We start from the raw sequence: 18,219 nt of genomic DNA, 5'->3' as shown, positions 1-18,219 counted from the left end.
ACTCTTCAGCTCCTTCTTTTATGACAGCGGTAGGATGAAAGCCATTGTTACCGGTTTGTCGCAAATCATGTGGGTTACACTGCCAACATGTTGAACGAGGTTCTGACCAAAACTGAACTATGTGGCCTGCATGTTGAATGACATGAGAAGTGGAAAGAGTAGCAGTGCACATCATCCACGTGCTAGAATGGCCCGGGTCCTGAGCATAAATCCAACTCAGAATCTAATGCAAGACATAAAACGTCTTGCAACAGACTCTTTGCAAGACTTGTTCACAGATGTTCTCCGCAACATCAAAAACTTCAGTCTCTAAATGTGCAAAGTTGCGAGACATTATCCAAAACACAGTAGCTGCAGGGACCGGTGGTTCTACGAATGATTAACTCAGGAATATAAATGCTTGCCACCGTTTGCAGATTGTCCAGAATGTAGAAACCCATCTCTGTATTACTTTGTGTTGATCCATCACTTTATATTTCAAGAAAAAAAACATAGAAGTTTGTGGTTTTAACCTGACAGCATGTATAAAGATTCAAGACACATGACTGCTTTAGGAAGGCATTTTGCTCAGGGTTTGTTTTTATTTTTTCTCATGTGAGATGGGCCTTCCTTATCAACTGGTGATGCTCACAGTAAGACAGTATAATAATCATAAAGTACTTCCTACAGACCTTTGTTACCACAAACAACTCATGCAACCTGTTTTTAGTTAGCAGTAGTTCACAAATACATCAACCAGGCCAGAGAAGAAGGACTGGACTCAACAGAATAATGTTTTCAGAAAACTGACTTTGCAGCTGCTGAAACATAATGATCATATACGTTACATTTTTATTACACTTATTACCATTTTGCTAGAGGATGCATCACAAATCAGCACCTTAATTTATAGGTTTTAATAGCTTTTTTTTGTATAACGGCGTAAAACGTGTCCAGCAGTCTCTAATTTATGCAGTCAGAACGCTGATGAGCCTTAATCCTGGATCAGTTCATAACGGGCTTCTATCAGACTCTGGAAAATCTTATCAGCATGTTTGAATTTGTTCTCCTTGTGGTAATACTTTTGACAATACAAGATGGGCTGAGGAGGTAAAGAGATGGGATGCCAGCAGGGCTGCCTGCATTTTCTGACAGCATCAGCACTGCTGTTAGATTTTCCCCTGAGAGAGGGTTTTTTTTTTTTTTTGCAAAACAAAAAAAAACATTTAAATGTTGCTGTCATCAGTGTGGACTGTCACAAGTGCAGAGCATTCATTTGTGTTCAAGTCAGATATGTATTTCAGTTGAGCAGCTTGAGATAACGGTAGTCCATGCTTATCTCAGAACTCTGTTTGAGATGGACTGTATGTATAAACCCACTCAAACAATATGTTGCTCTCTCTGGCTGCGTTCCTCTGACTTTATACACTTTGAATCAAAATAAATGTGTCATTAGGTTGGTAAAGACAAGTGCAAGGTGTTACCACCATGAAGGTTTTCAAGTTGTTCTACATTTAAATAAAAAAAAAAAGACTCCTAATATCTATTTATTCATCTAGAGAGAATTGACTTACAAAGTGTGAGTCATCATTGCTTATTTTCTGAACCATCTAGTTGGTTTTCAGTTGCCAGAAAGTCAAACAGCAAACCCGTTGGACAGATAGTGGGGCTTTATTATTAATAGCTGTGTCCTCTGAGGTCAGTGTGTCGGATATCCTTGTTTGTCTCAAAGCAGTGTTCAGCTCCCTTTCCTGTGTGTTAATCCACTTCACTGCGGGAAGAGAATAGCTTTCATAGCTCTCTGTAAGAAATTTTTAAAGTGGACTGAGGTATTCAACATTATTTGAGAATAATTTAACTGGAATTCAAAAAAGCAACGTAGCATAGATTATTTAAATGTTGCCTTTTAGGGTGGTTGCCCTTGTTTTCCTCAAGCCTTCCTCCTATCAGCTGGAAGTTATTTGGAGACCAGAGTTGACATCATGTTGCATGTTTGTTGAATCCTATATCTGATATTATTGCCGATACATCGTGCATCTCTGGTCTTATGACACCATTATACTAAAAATGGTTAACTTTGTCTTCACTTTGTAACAGTGTCTACACTAATGAGTGTTCTTGTCAGTTTTACTTGGTAGCGTGTAGTACATAAGAAAAAAAAAACACGTTTTTGATGAATTGATCATTGTCGAGCTATAAACCTGCTGCCTTCAGTAACCAGTCTGTCTCTCTGCTCATTGCTTATTCAATTAATTTAATAAATAAATAAGAAATATCAACATTTTTGGCTAAATGTGGGCTTGGAGGTATAAAATGAAATACTCTTGCCTTGTGAAACAACAGATGGCTCTCAGCCTCTGCAAGATTTTCAAGAACATTTCTGCCTAAAAATATCCCACCTCAGTAAGTAGATACACATTGTGCCTCGCAGTGGTACAGAGCGTTTCTTTCTGTTTGTTTGTTCTGTGAAGGGAAGCTCCAAGCATCTTCATTTCCTCAGGCTGTGTTTGAAGCTCAGGAAACAATCTACATACTTGACAAGCATCGCTCTCAGTGGCTCAACTCACTGGCTTTAAGGAATGCTAATGTTTTTGTCTTGGTAAAAGTGTAAAAGGCATGCAGCTCCAAGAGGCGGGTGAATTAAAATGCAAACAGGACTAGCAAGCTTGGGTGTGTGACTTATCAGGTCGTTAAAATATTTGCTTTGTCTGTTAGTTGTCTGACCCATTATAATCTCCTTTATTCTCCATACAAGTCAAACCGAACACACCCGCAGTGAACATCAAATGCCTTTCATGCCACAATACTGGGTACAGCATACAGACTCAAAATACAAACAGGAGTGTTCATTTCTGTTGGGTTGGACAGAAAGGGTTGTTGTTGGTGCTGACGATTATGATGTTCCTTTGTGGAAAATATCTCGGTTTTAGTGGCTGCATGTTTTGTTTTTTTTTAATTCCCTCGCAGACCTTGTGGATGCTGTGCTTGTGTTTCTATGGAGTCCGCCCACTCTGTACACTCAGCCAGCTTGGCAGACTGGAAAGCAGCTGAAGTTTCTGCAACGTGGCTCCGACTGGCTGTTTATCAGTCAAGAACTTTGACACTGGGAGAGCAGGAAGTTCAAACCTCAGGGGAGCCGCAGCTCTGAGAAAGATGAAACGGAAAACGGGAGGCTTAAAATATTCATAAAAGTTGAATCTGTCTTCACATTTTATTAGCGAGGTCCCCAAATATAGAAGATTGCTTGGGGAAATAATGAAGGACTCAGACTGTTGATGCATAAATTTCTAATCACCAGTTTATGAATAGCTCTGACTTCTTGCTGTAAACGTTTGCTAAAGAAAAAAAAAAGAAACTTCTCTGTATTTTTGATAATTGTAAACAGAGCTGGCTTCTATATAAAATACTCAAATAAAATAATTATTTCTCAAGAAAAGTCCAAATTTACAGAACTGTCTCTCAACATTACTAAAAAAATTTGAAATACATTATTAAAATCCTCCAAAACTAAACTAAGAAGAATTGGAGCAATATATGCTCCTTCACTAATTTCTATTTCTGTCCAAATGTACAATATGCATCTTATGAGAAGACTTTCGTTTCTTTTAATAAAATGATTTCAAAAATAAGAAAAAGAAATCTCCACCTTTTCAGTATTTGAAGGAAAATCATTGTTGGGAGCAGAGGACAGTGTCGTATTGTGCTGCAGTTAAACAAAAAAAAAAAATACTGTTATTTTAAGATGAAATGAATACAGACAGAACATCTTAAATTGTCTCAAAAGTCTTGTATTTGCGTATAATTGCTTTTAGCTTTATCGCACAGTGGTTTCTGTTCATATTCTCTGTAGAGAAATTAGGACTCTTACAATAATTGATGCTAATCTGTTACAGATTCGAGAACAGCTGGAATCAGACTCTTACAAAGGGATCAAACAGATCCCTTTTATAAGGGATCATATTTACTTTAATATTCTAAGCTTCCTGTTGTTTGCTGATTACTCCTTCGCTGTTTTTTCAACGTGAATAAACAGCCAACACCCGTCTGCTGAAAAGGTTTAATTCATTTTTAAACACTACTCTCTGATAGTGAACACAACTGTCTTTGTTCTGCAGTGGCAACTTCCACAGAGAAAAGTGATTGTTGGCACAATGTTAACCTGTTGGCATGCAGGTATGCAGTGTTCCTTGATAAATAAAATAACCATAAACCCGAGTCCCGAGGTGAGACCTTGTTATTCAGAAGATTTGTGAATCTACACTTCCCAGGCCTGAAGGCGAACTAGAAAACCTATTGATCTCTGTCCAGATCAAAGCAAACCATCAACTCAGCATTTTCCTCAGTAGGTTCCTTCTCTCTTTTTTTTTTTTTAACTCAAAGATGCTGATATAAGCAGATGCTCTTGTGGTTTCACAGTTTCATATTCCTACACCAAGAACTTGTTTTTTATTTGAGAAATTACTTCAGTGTTACTCATAACTTTATTTGAAACGACTCAAAAATGCCTCATTGAGCACAAAAAAATCAAAAATGGTATTTGAAATGCTACCGTTTTGCTTTAGACTCAAAAAATACTTTCAGAAACACTAACAACACAGGTGTTAGCATGTTTCCCATTTCTAATAAATTCTTCTGCCTTCAGAAAATGAAACATTTTCTGTAATTTCTAGTTTGAAACTGCCGCAACTCCGCTAATACCACAATATGTATCCTGTTGCATGCAAGTTTCACATCCCCACTGACTAATATAGGAACACAGAGGGAACAGAGACCGCCTCACAGCATGGGATATAAAGCGATCCCACGCTTCCTGTTGGGCTTTAGCTGAGATGATGTTTTTTTCACACACTCCTTTACTACATTCAGGTGTTGGACAGATGCTACACATGTGCTTCAGCAACGGTACAGTAGTAACTTAAAGGTGGCGTAGTAGTGCTAGTATTTGCACACATTTAGACATGAATACATTTGTGGAAGCTCCTTAAAAAAGATCTGTAAAATGACTATCTTATATTGCAAGTTTATAGTGTTTTTATAAATGATGATCCAAATCAACACAGAAATTATTTATCAGTCCCAAAACGGCCCTTCTCTTATACCAGGTGTCTGTAATCTGAGGCAACAAATGGAGCTTAATGACTTTGGATAAAATGATAAAGAACCAACTAATGTTTTACGTATAGATATCCATCCATTTTCTTTACACCCTTGTCCCTTATTGGGGTCGCGAGAGGTGCCCATCTCCAGCTAACGTTCCGGGCGAGAGGCGGGGTACACCCTGGACACACACACTCAAACCAAGGGACAATTTTTTAGAGAAACCAATTAACCTGACAGTCATGTTTTTGGACTGTGGGAGGAAACCGGAGTACCTGGAGAAAACCCAAGCATGCACAGGGAGAACATGCAAACTCCATGCAGAGTCGAACCCAGAACCTTCTTGCTGCAAGGCAATAGCTCTACAAACTGCGCCACTGTGCAGCCCATCGTATAGATATAACAAATGCAATTAATCTTTGAATAAATGTACTGAAAATAAACTGGGTTTTTACAGTGTTTGATTACTGCTGCAGTAAAATATGAATACATCTTCACCAGCAGTGCTAACAAGTTAGCATGTGCAGATAGACCAAAAAGTTTACCAAATGGACCAATATCTTCCCAATCAAGTGATTAATTGTTTAAACAAATTGATCACTGTTACTCAAGTCGGTAGTGGGTTAACTAGATATTAACGTACAGAATCAAACAATCAGTGAACCAACACTTTTTGAAGGAAACGAAGGAGTCAGAGCTGTTTTTGTGGCAGGAAAAGGAAGGCCGTAACCAGTTGTGATGGAGGTAGTTTTGCCAACAACAGCAACGTCAAGAACGAACGTCAAGCTGAGGAGTTCAACAAGCATCAGCGGGTGGAAGAGGAAATGGGAAAGTTGTGGAAAATAGCTGGTGCCAAAAGTCTTTGAAAAACTTGTGGCTGTGAACCGATTCAAGGAGATGGGCTGGAATCTTGGATTTAGACTCGAGCTGCAAAAACAGACGTTAGATTTTACATGCTGTCTGTGTTTTGGATTTTCAAATAAAAGTACCTGCTTTCTTGTTCTTTCCTAGCTTTAGCATTTTCTTTACCATATTGCATCTTTCTCTTTGTTTTAGACTTTATAGCGTGTCCTGAAACTGTTTAGGCTTGGCAACAGTATTTTTTAAATCCAGATTATGTAATAGTTTCACAAATACACAGACTAAGAAGAGAAGTTTCTACACCCTACCTGTTGGTACACAGTAGACTGGAGGAGTGGACAATTCAAAGATTGTGATTAGCAGGTTGGAGCAAAGACTCTTTCTTTCCTCATTAATTCATTCAAAATGCTGATATTTACAGACATTAAAGAATTTCTGTCTTTTGTAGCAGATTTACATTTGTATCGTCGATGGTTGAAATAACTTGAGTGGTTATGACAGTTTTTTTGTTGTTGTTCCATGAAGTAAGTAATTGGTTAATGTTTGATTGGGTGGAGGAATTGAACATCTCCTCAACCTCAGAGGTATTTCTCTGGAAACTGGACACTCAGACTTTCAGGACCAAAATTTGAAAGACTTTCATCTACATTGCTTTTTAGCAATAGATGGGGAATGTTGCTGGATAAATGTGTTGTGAGTCTCAGAAGTCAAACAAGGTGGGAAGGCAGATGGGACGTGTCTGCCATACGTCCATGCACAATAAACAAATGAGTAGTTTGTTTACCTGGGAAGAGCTGCACCAGACAGGCCAATGATAATCTGACCTGACTTGTCCGAGTGATAAACCCCAGCATTCATGTAATTTTTGCACTTACTACACAAAATTTCATTTACATTGTTTAAATAATCTTGAGCTGTGACTGGTCTTACTGCTCCAGTACAGGTGGCCATTTGGCTAACTGCTGCTCTGATCATGTGATGTCTTTAAGGTCACTAACTCAAGCAGCACAAAAAGTTTACAAGTGCTTTCTGCGCTTTGATATAAAAAAAAATGCTTATTTTTCAGGAATCCTACTACACCCAGGCAGTTGATATTTTTATATTTGAGCATTACAATCTCATTAAATTGGACATCAATTTAGTTTTAATTCATGACATTTTTCTACAGTAATATAAGACTATACATTTGTGTTGAAGGAATTTGAACTGGTATATGTAGCATTGCCAATTTCTTGAAAAACATCAAATCACTAAACAAATAGAACCGTCTTTGTCTTTAGTACTATCTTTTCCTAGACTTGACATTTAAGGCATCTGGTGTTGCTCCATGTGTTGTATAGAGATTTTCCCATGGTGATGAGGATGATATTCAAAGATGCATGTGGGATGCCGTACAGCTGGTTGTTGAGTGGGTCTGCCTAGAGGAGGCGTGGCTGACCAAACTGGTGAAAGGACGCACCGAAGGCCGTGTGTTTTGTGGCAGAGGCTAAGGAGCTGCTATTTGTTAAACAACTCGTGCAAGTACGAAAATGCCATGCTTAAGTTTAGAACCGTCTCCATAGCAATACATCTAAAGCCAGCTGGACTGTGTGACTTTCAGGGAACAAACTGGTGGGTTGCCTGCGAAAACTACCAGAAAAACACTTACTTACTATGGAGACTGAACGGTGACCGGTGGACAGACATTTCATTTTGCAGACAAAGGAGTTACTCTGACCATGTAGGCTTCATCTTGTGCTACTTTCTGGCTGTTGCTTCCATCCTGTGCACAATAATCATGGAAACGGATTTATTTTTAGACACACACTCGACTGAATCACCATCACTGCATGTTTGCTTTTATATCCGTCAAAAACATTGTGCGTGCTTGGAGAATCTGACTCACTATTCCTTTCTGTGCACATAAGGAGGCAGAAGGAAGACGTGTGAGGCAGTCGGCGCCCACCGTAGGAGCCTCACTCAGCCTGCTGGATGTTGTCATCTTGTTTCATACAATGGTGGAGATACTTCACCTATTCGGTGTCCTGCCGTGCCGCTCCATGTTCTGTCATTATTTATTCATGTTTCTCCATCGCAATGTTGCTTTTATGTTGTTCTTCATTTGGCCAAGTTTTGAGTTTTGCAGCAGGTTTGGATAACTGGCTGTATTATGTCAAGTCCATGAGTTTCTTAAATGTACAAGGCGCCCATTGTTATGGATGAAAGATATTTGTGCTTGTACTTATTGGTATTTGTTTTCTATTGTCTTATGTAAGATGTTTCTTCATTTTGGCCACACCAAATATTGTGTAATTTCACTTTGAGCAGAAACTTGATCTAACCTTACTTTGAACAGGTTAAAACTGAAATTATTCATATTTATAATCCAGCACATTGATACTTTGAACCATCATAAAAATACAATACAGTAACCAGTTGTGAAACAAGCAATAAATGTTACATTATGTCAAATGCCATCACCAAAGTAATCAAACTAATATACATCAAGTGTGTTGATCAATCACACCTTAGGTCAACAAGGTAGACCAATCAGCCATCTTGTTTTTGGACTGTGGAAGGAAGCTAGAGTAACCAGAGAAGAGGGGAGAGCATTCAGATCTGTTGCATTAGAATAATAAAATAGCTAGCGTTTCAGTTTGTTTCCTGTGTTATTATTAATATTTTTATGTGCTATATTTGGCTCGATGTGGTTCAGTTTGGCCTTTTCTGATTATCGTACCATTCTGTCAAACTTGTAGACTGCAGAAACAGACAGTTAAAAACCATTAAGTGTTGCCAAACTCGGGATAAAAATGAACAAAGTTAGTATTTCCAACAAGCTATCTACAAAAGATCACGTTTTTAATCAGTTATTGCTGTTTAAGAGTGTTATGCATCAACATGGCTCCTAACATTGTGGAAAACAGCCAACGCTGTCCGTCCCCATTGAAGGAATTTAGTGTCGCTACACAGACACTGAGTGAAACCACAGTAGCACGAATGAAGCACTGCATTGACAAAATATGTGTGGGCTGCAGTTTACGTGGCATTATCTCCACAGACTCGATGTAAATACAGATCCTTTCAAAAGCATTCATAGCCCTCGAGTTTTTTACATTTTGTCATGTTACAACCACAAACTTCAGTTAGTTGTGTTAGGATTTTATTTGCAAGATCAACACAAAAATGCATAAAAGGGAAGGGAAATTATCCGGACGGTATACGTTTTTCTAGAAGTAAACATTTGGAGGGTCTCTTCTTTCTGTCTTTTCTTTCCCAAGGCTAGATATTTGGGTGACTAATGATTGTCCTGTCTGCAAATTCTACTGATCTGTAAAACTCTGCAGCTCCTCCAAAGTTACTATGGATCTCTTGGCTGTTTCTCTAGATTAATTCTCTTCCTGCCCGGCCTATTGGTTTAAGTGAATGACCATATGTTGGTGGATTCCAGTTGTGCAATACTTTTTCCATGTTTGAACGATGACTTGTGCTCTGAGACAAAACCTCAGCTTGGGATAATGTTTTGCAACCTAACTCTGCTTTAAACTTTTCACCATGATGCTGTTTGCTCTCTGCGGATGCATTCTCACCAGCCCTGTTTGGTTCACTATGATTGAACTCTTGTTTGTTTGCCTAGAACATCTGGCTCGTTTGGGGAGGTGTGAAGGTGCAATTGATCTCTGGGGAAAAAAGCGAACTCTGGTTTGAATAAAAACCTAGCTCAGTTGAATGTGAACGCCAGTTGGACAGGAGACTGGCGAACTATAGCGCAGGGTATTCTGGGTAAATACAAACAAAACAAATGTAATCTGAGTCTAACATTGGAGGGAGAAATGGCCTGCAGTCTTATATCAAATACAAAAGAGAAATCCTACAACTGCTAAAAGTCTATTTTTGTTTTTGTGAAGGAAGTTGTCTTCTTTAGATGTTTTCCTGTCATTTCCTCATGTCATTCTTGTTGCAGCGCCACCGTAGGTTAGGAGGGGAACAGGTTTCTCAAAGGGTTTGACACCGTGCAGTGTGAAAGAGAACCACACCAGCTAAAAATGTAACAAATGTTTGAATTTTGGTCCCAGATCAAACTGAGTCTACCAGACTATGAGGTGTGAAAATCCCCTTAACCTCTGAAGCAGAACTTCTACATTTATACTGAGATTAAACCACGCTGAAAAAAAAAATCTGTCTCTGCAACAGGACGTGGGAGTTTGCAATGCCTTAAAAGCAATCTGCAGTCTTTCTCAAGTCTAGCTGCAACACTTTAAAAGGCAGCCTCTTGCTTACGAAGGGGTGCGGTCAGATTGAGTTCCTCTGTTAACCACCGGCCACAAACTGAAGCCTGTTTAATCCCAGACCCGAATGCGGTTCACTTTCGACCCACATGCTCTACATCCTTGGCAAGCTGCATGTTGTGGGATCAAAATGAGACCATTACAGAAGAACATAAATTCTGACTGTCAGCCAGTCCACAAATGATCCACCCTCATATTACTGAGGCTTTCTGAGACACAGATGGGCTTTGTCAGTGCCAGTCGCTGCTGTTTCTGCCCACACAACCTGGTGTGGTAACAAAAAAAATACAATATTGATATAAATAGATTGGAGTTGCAGGATTTGTTTGTAAAAGTTGTCATTTAAAAAAAAATATTGTGATCTTCCATCACAGGCTGCATTGCATTTTAATTAGATAATGGCTGAATCTTTTCAGAATAAAATTCATCGCTCTTGTTCACCTCTCACCCTGCCCAGTTGTTTGTGTCACATGATGGCGATCCCTTCCTCCCTCTGGTTCTTTCTTCCTTCACTGCAAAAAGAAAAACCCAAAGTCTTTGCAAATATTTTTGGTCTCTAGATTCAAGTGCAAATATCTTTTATACACTTGAAATGCAACAAAACAAACTTACAAGTAACTTTTCAGCACAATATAGGATCTTGTTTTAAGTCATTAATATTGATGAAAACATACTAGTTATGAGTGAAATAATCTTCCAGTGCAGCAATACGTTTTAACTTGTAATGTGGGAAAAATGGCAGATTATTTACTTGCAATTAGTACTTTTTTAAATCAATATTAAGAAATGATTAACTTAAAACAAGCTCCTATATCATGCTGAAATGCTTTGTCTTATGTCAAGTCTACCAAGTTGTTTGCACTAGAAACAACATTTGTTTTTGTAGTGTTGTTTTTTTTTAACCCTTGTTAATCACAAGTGTAAAACTGAGAGGTGAGAACAGAAACATGCCCATGGCAGCAGCTATGTGACACGCTTCTCCTTTGTATGAAGCAGAAAGAGAGCGAGGCACTTCTTCCTCTTTCTGGCTGCTGTGTGGAGGCTGTCTGCCGCTTCTCGTGTCCTTTCATTTTCACCCCTGACTTGCTCCAAAGGGCCAAGCAGCAGATATTTATCCTCAGTTGTGGAGCAGAGCACTCAGGCTCCAGGACCAGCATCTGCTACTTAACAAGTGAGTGGTCTGCTCGAGAAATCACATGCTGTATGTTTTTGTTGTTTTGATATCCTTTTATTTTTTTTAGATCAAAAATTGGTTTGAGTTTGGTTTTCAAAAGTCCAGGGTTGGTGGGGGGTAATGTTTGAACTTTATATAATGAGTAAGAAAAGTCTGGGAAAACATCGGCAGTAGATGTTTTCAGCCTGATTTCTGACATTTCTGGCAGCTCGTCTCTGCCGCTTCACCAAAAGTGAAATAAGCGCTGGGTCAGAACTTTGCACAACTTTTAGGAACAGTGACTTACAACAGGTAATGCCATTTACACTTTGCTACAATAATATTAATTTCCAATGTTCTTTTTTTCTTTTAGTAAGCTTACTACTGTCATGATCCGAATGTAGCAACATTGTACTTGATAGCCTCTCGAGATGTTCAAGAAAATATCAAACTATCTTTAAATACCTGATTAAAAACCACAACAGGAAAGCAGCTAATTTTGCAACCACAGCTTTGCAGGACTGCTATTTCCTCTTTGATCAACATTATATCTGTAGTTTCATGCAAACAAACTGACAGGATGTATGCTGTTTTACATGTAGAGCTCCTAGTTTGGGTGCATGCATTCCTCTATGCTGCTTATTCTAACCATGCTGACATGCAATGAGTGTTTGAAGTGGTAGGAGAACTTGGTTGCACTGCTGTAGTGTCTCAACTTAAAACTTAAAGCTGTTTCTGCCTCTGATCATAGGTTATGATGAGCCATGTTAGCCAGTGTAAATGATGTGCACACAAAAAGTACATTAGCATGGTAGCTGATTTATAGGGAAAAACAGAGCAACTTTCCTGTACTTTGTTCGGCCTTCCTGTTATCTGCTGAGTGTTTTTCTCTCTCACTCATTTAAACTGCAGACATGTTTCAAGGTAATGTAGAAAATGCTTTCCTTTTTTATTAGCTTTTCACTTATTTCCTCTAATTGTAAACTCCTTAATTTTGAGTGCTCCTCCTTCAGCAACAACATCTGCAGTGAAGAGTGTTGTTACCACTAACTTACTGAACTGGTTGAAAATGATCGAGTTTCTGACAGACTGGGCTGCCGTTCAGTGAAGCTGAGAAAGGATATGTGTGAGATTAATATATTACTTTAGAAACATTTGTTGAAATTATTGTTTTTTTTTTTAATGGGTTATCGAGTCAGATGGAAAACCAAATGGTTTTGTGGAAAACACCAACTTTTTATCCATCTGAAATTGGTTCCGCTGGCAGCCGTCATTTATTTCTGCAAATAAATATACAAAATGTGTATAAATAACTTCCCTTTTTTCTTTTCTCTCCTCTCTGTAGTGTAGTCCATAAAACTGCTCCAGCACTTTGTCCCGTATTCAGCCTACCATTTAACGTGCTATTTTTAGCAGTAATTAAGGCAGATGACTACCTATGACTTATTTCAGAACCACAAATTATGCTTGCTTTTATGTGAAGTTTGGATTTTTTTTAGAGCAGGGTCCATGTTTAGGATTTCACAAGTCATGTTCAAAGCCATGCCTTTTTTCTGCCTCTGAATTTTTTTTTATCAGATTGTAAAAAAATGTAGTCCAGTCACTCTTTCTAGATTTCTATTGTCAGCTAAATAGCGATCGCAGTTTCTCATCTAAACTTTTACGTTGTTCAAGAGACGAGAACGGAGCCTCCGTGTCTGTTTGTCGTAGAGATTGAGGTTTCACAGCTAGTAGGTCGTTGGGAAGTAAGTGGGACACCGTTCTGGCTCCTGAGAATCAGACCTCCGCAGTGCAATATGGCGAGGTCAGTTTTGCAGAACGTGGCTCCACAGTGGCCGAAAGAGGTGAAGCCAAAAAGTTTTTTTTTTTTTTTTTACTCTCAAAGCTGCCAGGTTATCTTTGATCGTTCTGTTTTTTGTTTTTTTTTTTTATGTGAAAAATATAGAGTATCCTAAACGGGAACATCTCAAATTACACCTTTTCTGTTTGTCCGCGTTGTGATGAGAGCAGGTCAGACTCGTGCCTGGCAGTAACAGCCGCGTAAAATGACCTGAGACGAGGTGAGACGTCACTGCTGAGGCATTGTTGGACGGCCCACTCGGGCAGGAGTTAGTCACAGGATATTGCCCCGAGAAGTCCTGAGGATCATCTGATGGACCAGAAGAGAAACACATGCTCTCACACAAAACACTGAACACAATCTGCAAGTCCTGAAGCTCCTCTAATCTTTTCTGTAAACACCAACACGAAAAATCTACAGATTATTTCACAAAGTGTTTGTAGCTTCGTTATCTTATGATTTGTATGTCATGCTTATAAATACCAGCAGTATTTCTAGATGAGAGGTAAAATATTAAACTTGTCATCATAGCTCTGTGACCTCAAACTACATCCTCCATCTTCTCATAACACATTATTTAAAAAATGAACACGATCCTGTGTGTCCTTGCTGAAGAATACTAGAGTCCCTAAAAAGACATTTTTTATTACAATATTTCCTCTTCAGCTGTGTTTAGATTTGTACCCAGTGATATTAATACCGATTACCCTGCTGAAATCAAGAAATATATTAAATAAGTATGAATAACACAAAGCTACTAATAAAGCAGTAAAGATTAATTTAGTGATTAGAAGATCAGACGAAATATTACGAGAACAGAAACTTGGAGTCGACTGTTGGCCGATGTTGACTTCGAATTTATTGTGCTATTTTGTGGTACTGTTATGATAATGATACAATTATTTAAAAAAATAAATAAATTTTTAAGGTATGTAAAACATTTCCATTTGAAACAGGCTTCTTCAGGACGCCTCTTACTTAAACAGGTGTGATTTATTTCACTAAACGGCACACAGTAACTACATTTAATCGTATTTTCAAAGCTACTGATATTTATTCATGATCTCGCGAAATGCAAACATGGGAACGATAACATTTCCAATGATGCTTTCAGTTTAGCTTTTTATTTGACATAATGAATCCTTAACATATGAGGTTTTCCACATATGCCCGCCCCCGTTAACATCCATCCATCCATTCGTTTCTACGACCGTTTATTCTCCAGCGGTCATTGGGCGAAAGGCGTTGCACACCCTGGGCAACGACGGGACAAACAACCTTGCATGCTCACACTCGGACCTGACGGTTGTTTAGACATTCAGTACTTCAGGTATTTTTAGACATCCTTTATTTTTACATTATAATGATTCTGCAGAACTCTCTAGAACGGTTCAGACATGTTTTATCTTCTAGTTTTGTTCAGCGTTTCGTCTCCAGATATTCACTCAAAATATAATTTTTGGTGCAGAGAATCAGAAGTAAGTAAGTAAGGCAGAAGCAAGGCTTTGCTATAACGCTTCATAAGTATACGGTTGACTTATAAACCCATGTGTGTGTCATGTAACGGGTCCATCATGAATTATCCGGTTGCCTCGGGAGATCAGGTTGCTAAACCCTAATCAATAAGTCAGCCTGGCCACAGGGAACAACACAGGAGGCACGCTCATGTTTAAGTGCCCTCCTGTTTTCCCCAGATGAAGGCTTTTCCTTGAAACATAAAACGCAGTCATGCTGACCACATCCTGTTGGCGATGGAAACACAAACCCCTCATTGTGTGGGTTTTTGAAAACATATATTTCTCAGAAAGATAACCGTTGTGGCCTTGGCCATCTGCGTTCCTACTTGCTACTTATGTGCATGTTGTGTCAAGTCTTGGTAAGTCCCTCCAGGTTTGAGCAAATTAGATAAGAGAGGCTGTTCCTTTACCTTCCTCTGTCAGGAAGCGGTTCAGTGGTGTTACTTATTACAGCGGCTTTTCGTTTGTGTATTTTGGAACGGCAAGAAAATGCCACCAGACGGTGTTGCTGCCTTATAGGTTTGTTGTCCCTATTCTTCTGTGCTTCTATTGGCATTGTGGATAATTGCATAACATTATTTAAAGAAAAAAAAAGATTAAAGTTAAAGGTCTGTTTCTAAGTCTGTTTTTTTGTTGTTGTTATGATAATCATTAAACAAGCTCCAGATAGAATCGATTAGGACAAAAGTTACTTAGCGCCAAGGTAAAAATAAAATATAAAAATGCTAAATGTAGCTTTTCTGTCTCCAAACAGGCAGCCATGCTTAAATCGGGCGCCACCAAGGGAGGGCTGCCCAAGCCGGGACTCCAGGAGCGGGTAAGGCAGGGATCTTTGACCTCCTCTACCTCCACCTCTGCAGCCTTGAGGAACTCCAGGTCTTCCAACACGCTGGCCTCAGACCAGAGGCTCAGCAAGGTGAGTCACAGCAACCAGATATAATTTAATCTGATAAGCATCCTGATAATTGGATGCAAAAGGTTTTTTATGAACAGAATTTGAATCAAGTAGCCCTAACTTTGCTACTTGATGAGTTCTGGGTACAGAAAGTTTTTTATTATTATTATTTTAAATACAAAATGTATACATACATTTTTGAACAATTTTTGGCTTAATTACTGCTTTGAATTTTTAATTTCTGTATACTCCAGTGAATGATTAATTGATTACTAAATTAATTGATAATTATTTCAACAACCGATTCATCAAGATTAATCCAATTAATCGCTTCAGCCCTATTATGATGTTCCTTCACTAATGTCTATCAAACGTCTGAGGCCTTCACAGAACAGCTGGATTTACACTGAGATTGATTACACTTATATGTACAAATTAGGAGACTTTGACAAGCATTTGGGTTTATTTAAGGAGTAGAAGAGTATAATGTTGGCACTAACCTGACGTGTGTGTTTGTAGCTGAAAAGGGCCAGCAGTGACGATGCCTTGACGAAGCCGGCCCTTGGCGCCGCAGCCGCAGGCTCCCGGATGAAGAAGACCGTCACTACCGGAGGAATCTCTGACCTGGCAGAGGCCCGCCCTCGCAGCCTTTCAGGTGGGCGCTCTGCAGCTTCTGGCTCCGTCACAGTCGGTGAATGGACCACATGCCGCCACTAGGTGGCCACAGAGCGCCGCTAAGGCTTCTGTTGGAGCGCAGCTGGCAACAGGCTGCCTGAAAAAGACTCCATTTATCTTTTTCTCTAGTTTTCCTGTTTGCACTTGTTTGTGGGATTGAGGCTTTGGTGGCTGGGAAGGAACACTGTGGAGGTTCTGGCCTGGAAAGTCTTAGTGAACCATTTTATAATTTGTAAATGACCGAGTGTTTTAATGGAAATTAATGGAGACTTTCTTTATTTTTACACTTAGTAGCTGGGATTGTATTTACTTCTCTATTGTAGCATTTATGTACAATACTTTGCCTTTCTTTTACCTTATTCATTAGCACTAAATTAATGTTTTTCTTGGAGAATTCATGACGTCTTTAATCAGCTTTTTTTGCTTATTCCATCCATTATCCTACATGCCTTGTGGGGTCACCAGGGGTACTAGAGCCTAATCAAGCCCTAATCATGGCAAGCAATAACCATGATTAGGGTTATCATTTGTGATTATTGTAATAATTGTCATCTACTTTAGTAATCAAATAATCATTAACAACAGTATACAGTTTCTGAAACGGAGTATTTGCTGAAAGAACAACATGCTAAGAGCAGTAATTAAGCCAAAACCATAAGATAATATTATACATTTAAGATAAGAAAGCTTTGTAAGGCTGCTTTAGCTTCACCTGGTTCAAATTCTGCAGGGGGGGGGAAAAAACCAAAAAATTCCTATTAAGCACTTTTTGATATCAAGTTATTATTCCATTAATCCAAAAGGTGATCGCCAGATGAGACCTCGGCTGCTTTGATGCCAAGTCAAGTATAAAAGGCTGAACTCTCCACATGTCAGAAGTATTATTTTAGCTTTAGATGCATCTTCACTACAAATGATCAAGGTAATAACATTTTTATCATTTAAAGGAACTGAATTATTCATTTATCTGTATTTTTCTGCACTTATCTTGTACAAAAAAAAAAAATCCTAAAACGTTTAAATGAAACTTCTGCAGAATGTGTCAATATTTTTATTTGAGTACTCATCACAGTAAACCCTCCCAACCCCACTAAGGGACAAGGGTGTAAAGAAGATGGATGGATGGATGGATGGATGGATGGATACTCATCACAGTAATCAATAGAAAACATGATGACTGATAATAGCTGGTTCCAGGCCTAAATATAAGTAGTTCTTTAAAAAATAAAATGTAGCACCTACTTGTTTGTTGGCATTACACTTTATGGGATGAACTAAAACGAATTAAAAAAATTAAATAATGTATTTTATACTTGGTGAAAACAAGGAAGTTGGAGATTAGGAGTTTGTCGGTGCATCTTTTCAAAGAACCCTCAACGTGTTGCAAATCTTTGTTGGTTTATGCCGCCCGATTCCCAGGATGCTTTTCTGCTCGTCATTTTGTTCTTTCAAGGGATCTTTTTTTTCACTGCGTGACAAAAGACTGCAGAGGAATCGGGGAAACTGCAGCCAACTCCTGCTCTCGCTCCTATTACACTAAATTAGTCCCCGATCAACTTTCGCTGGATTGTGCTCTAATTAACAACAGGTCGGGTTTTCACACCCGAGGACAAGAACAAATTCCTTCTTTGTGCAATTCATGCTAAATAATTAAAGTTGACATCCTCTTATTGACCTAGATTTTCAGAAAATTGCTGGTAGTCGACCAAAATTACAGCTATAAACCCCCCTGTGTCTGGTATCATGGGGGGTTGATATATTTACGATAAATTCACTCCATTAATGAGCTTTTTACTTACTATTGGCTTTTTTTGTATTTCTCAAATTGACACAGCACCCTTAAACCTAATCCAATCCTGAAAAAAATGACAAGGCAGGTTTAAACAGATGTTACGTATTTTCCTTGCAACATCCCTCAGGCAGACTGCGCTGCT

The 18,219-nt window shown here is 38.8% G+C and overlaps 1 protein-coding gene and 1 long non-coding RNA gene across 5 annotated transcripts in view; one reads left to right on the top strand and one right to left on the bottom strand.

Moving 5' to 3' along the window:
* specc1 (sperm antigen with calponin homology and coiled-coil domains 1) overlaps positions 1–18,219 on the top strand; it is a 107,872-nt gene that overhangs the window by 17,052 nt on the left and 72,601 nt on the right. For 3 of the 4 annotated variants that reach the window (XM_015035620.1, XM_015035621.1, XM_015035622.1), the window contains 2 exons: positions 15,470–15,631; positions 16,130–16,265. In XM_015035620.1, coding sequence (XP_014891106.1) covers positions 15,476–15,631; positions 16,130–16,265 — 292 coding nt within the window. In that variant the 5' untranslated portion in view covers positions 15,470–15,475. Of the gene's footprint in view, positions 1–11,234; positions 11,377–15,469; positions 15,632–16,129; positions 16,266–18,219 lie in introns of those variants that run through there. The other variant, XM_015035623.1, reaches the window with a different exon arrangement.
* LOC106949397 (uncharacterized) lies at positions 2,925–16,198 on the bottom strand. Its single transcript, XR_001425367.1, has 4 exons — positions 16,111–16,198; positions 13,409–13,507; positions 10,647–10,717; positions 2,925–3,123 (listed from the first exon to the last, which is right to left on the bottom strand). It is a non-coding gene; the product is annotated as an uncharacterized LOC106949397 (long non-coding RNA).

Source organism: Poecilia latipinna, unplaced genomic scaffold (genome assembly GCF_001443285.1).
Source record: "Poecilia latipinna isolate Pla-1442-1.1 unplaced genomic scaffold, P_latipinna-1.0 Scaffold340, whole genome shotgun sequence".
Classification (NCBI taxonomy): Eukaryota; Metazoa; Chordata; class Actinopteri; order Cyprinodontiformes; family Poeciliidae; genus Poecilia; species Poecilia latipinna.
This window is presented reverse-complemented; position numbering and strand designations above follow the sequence as displayed.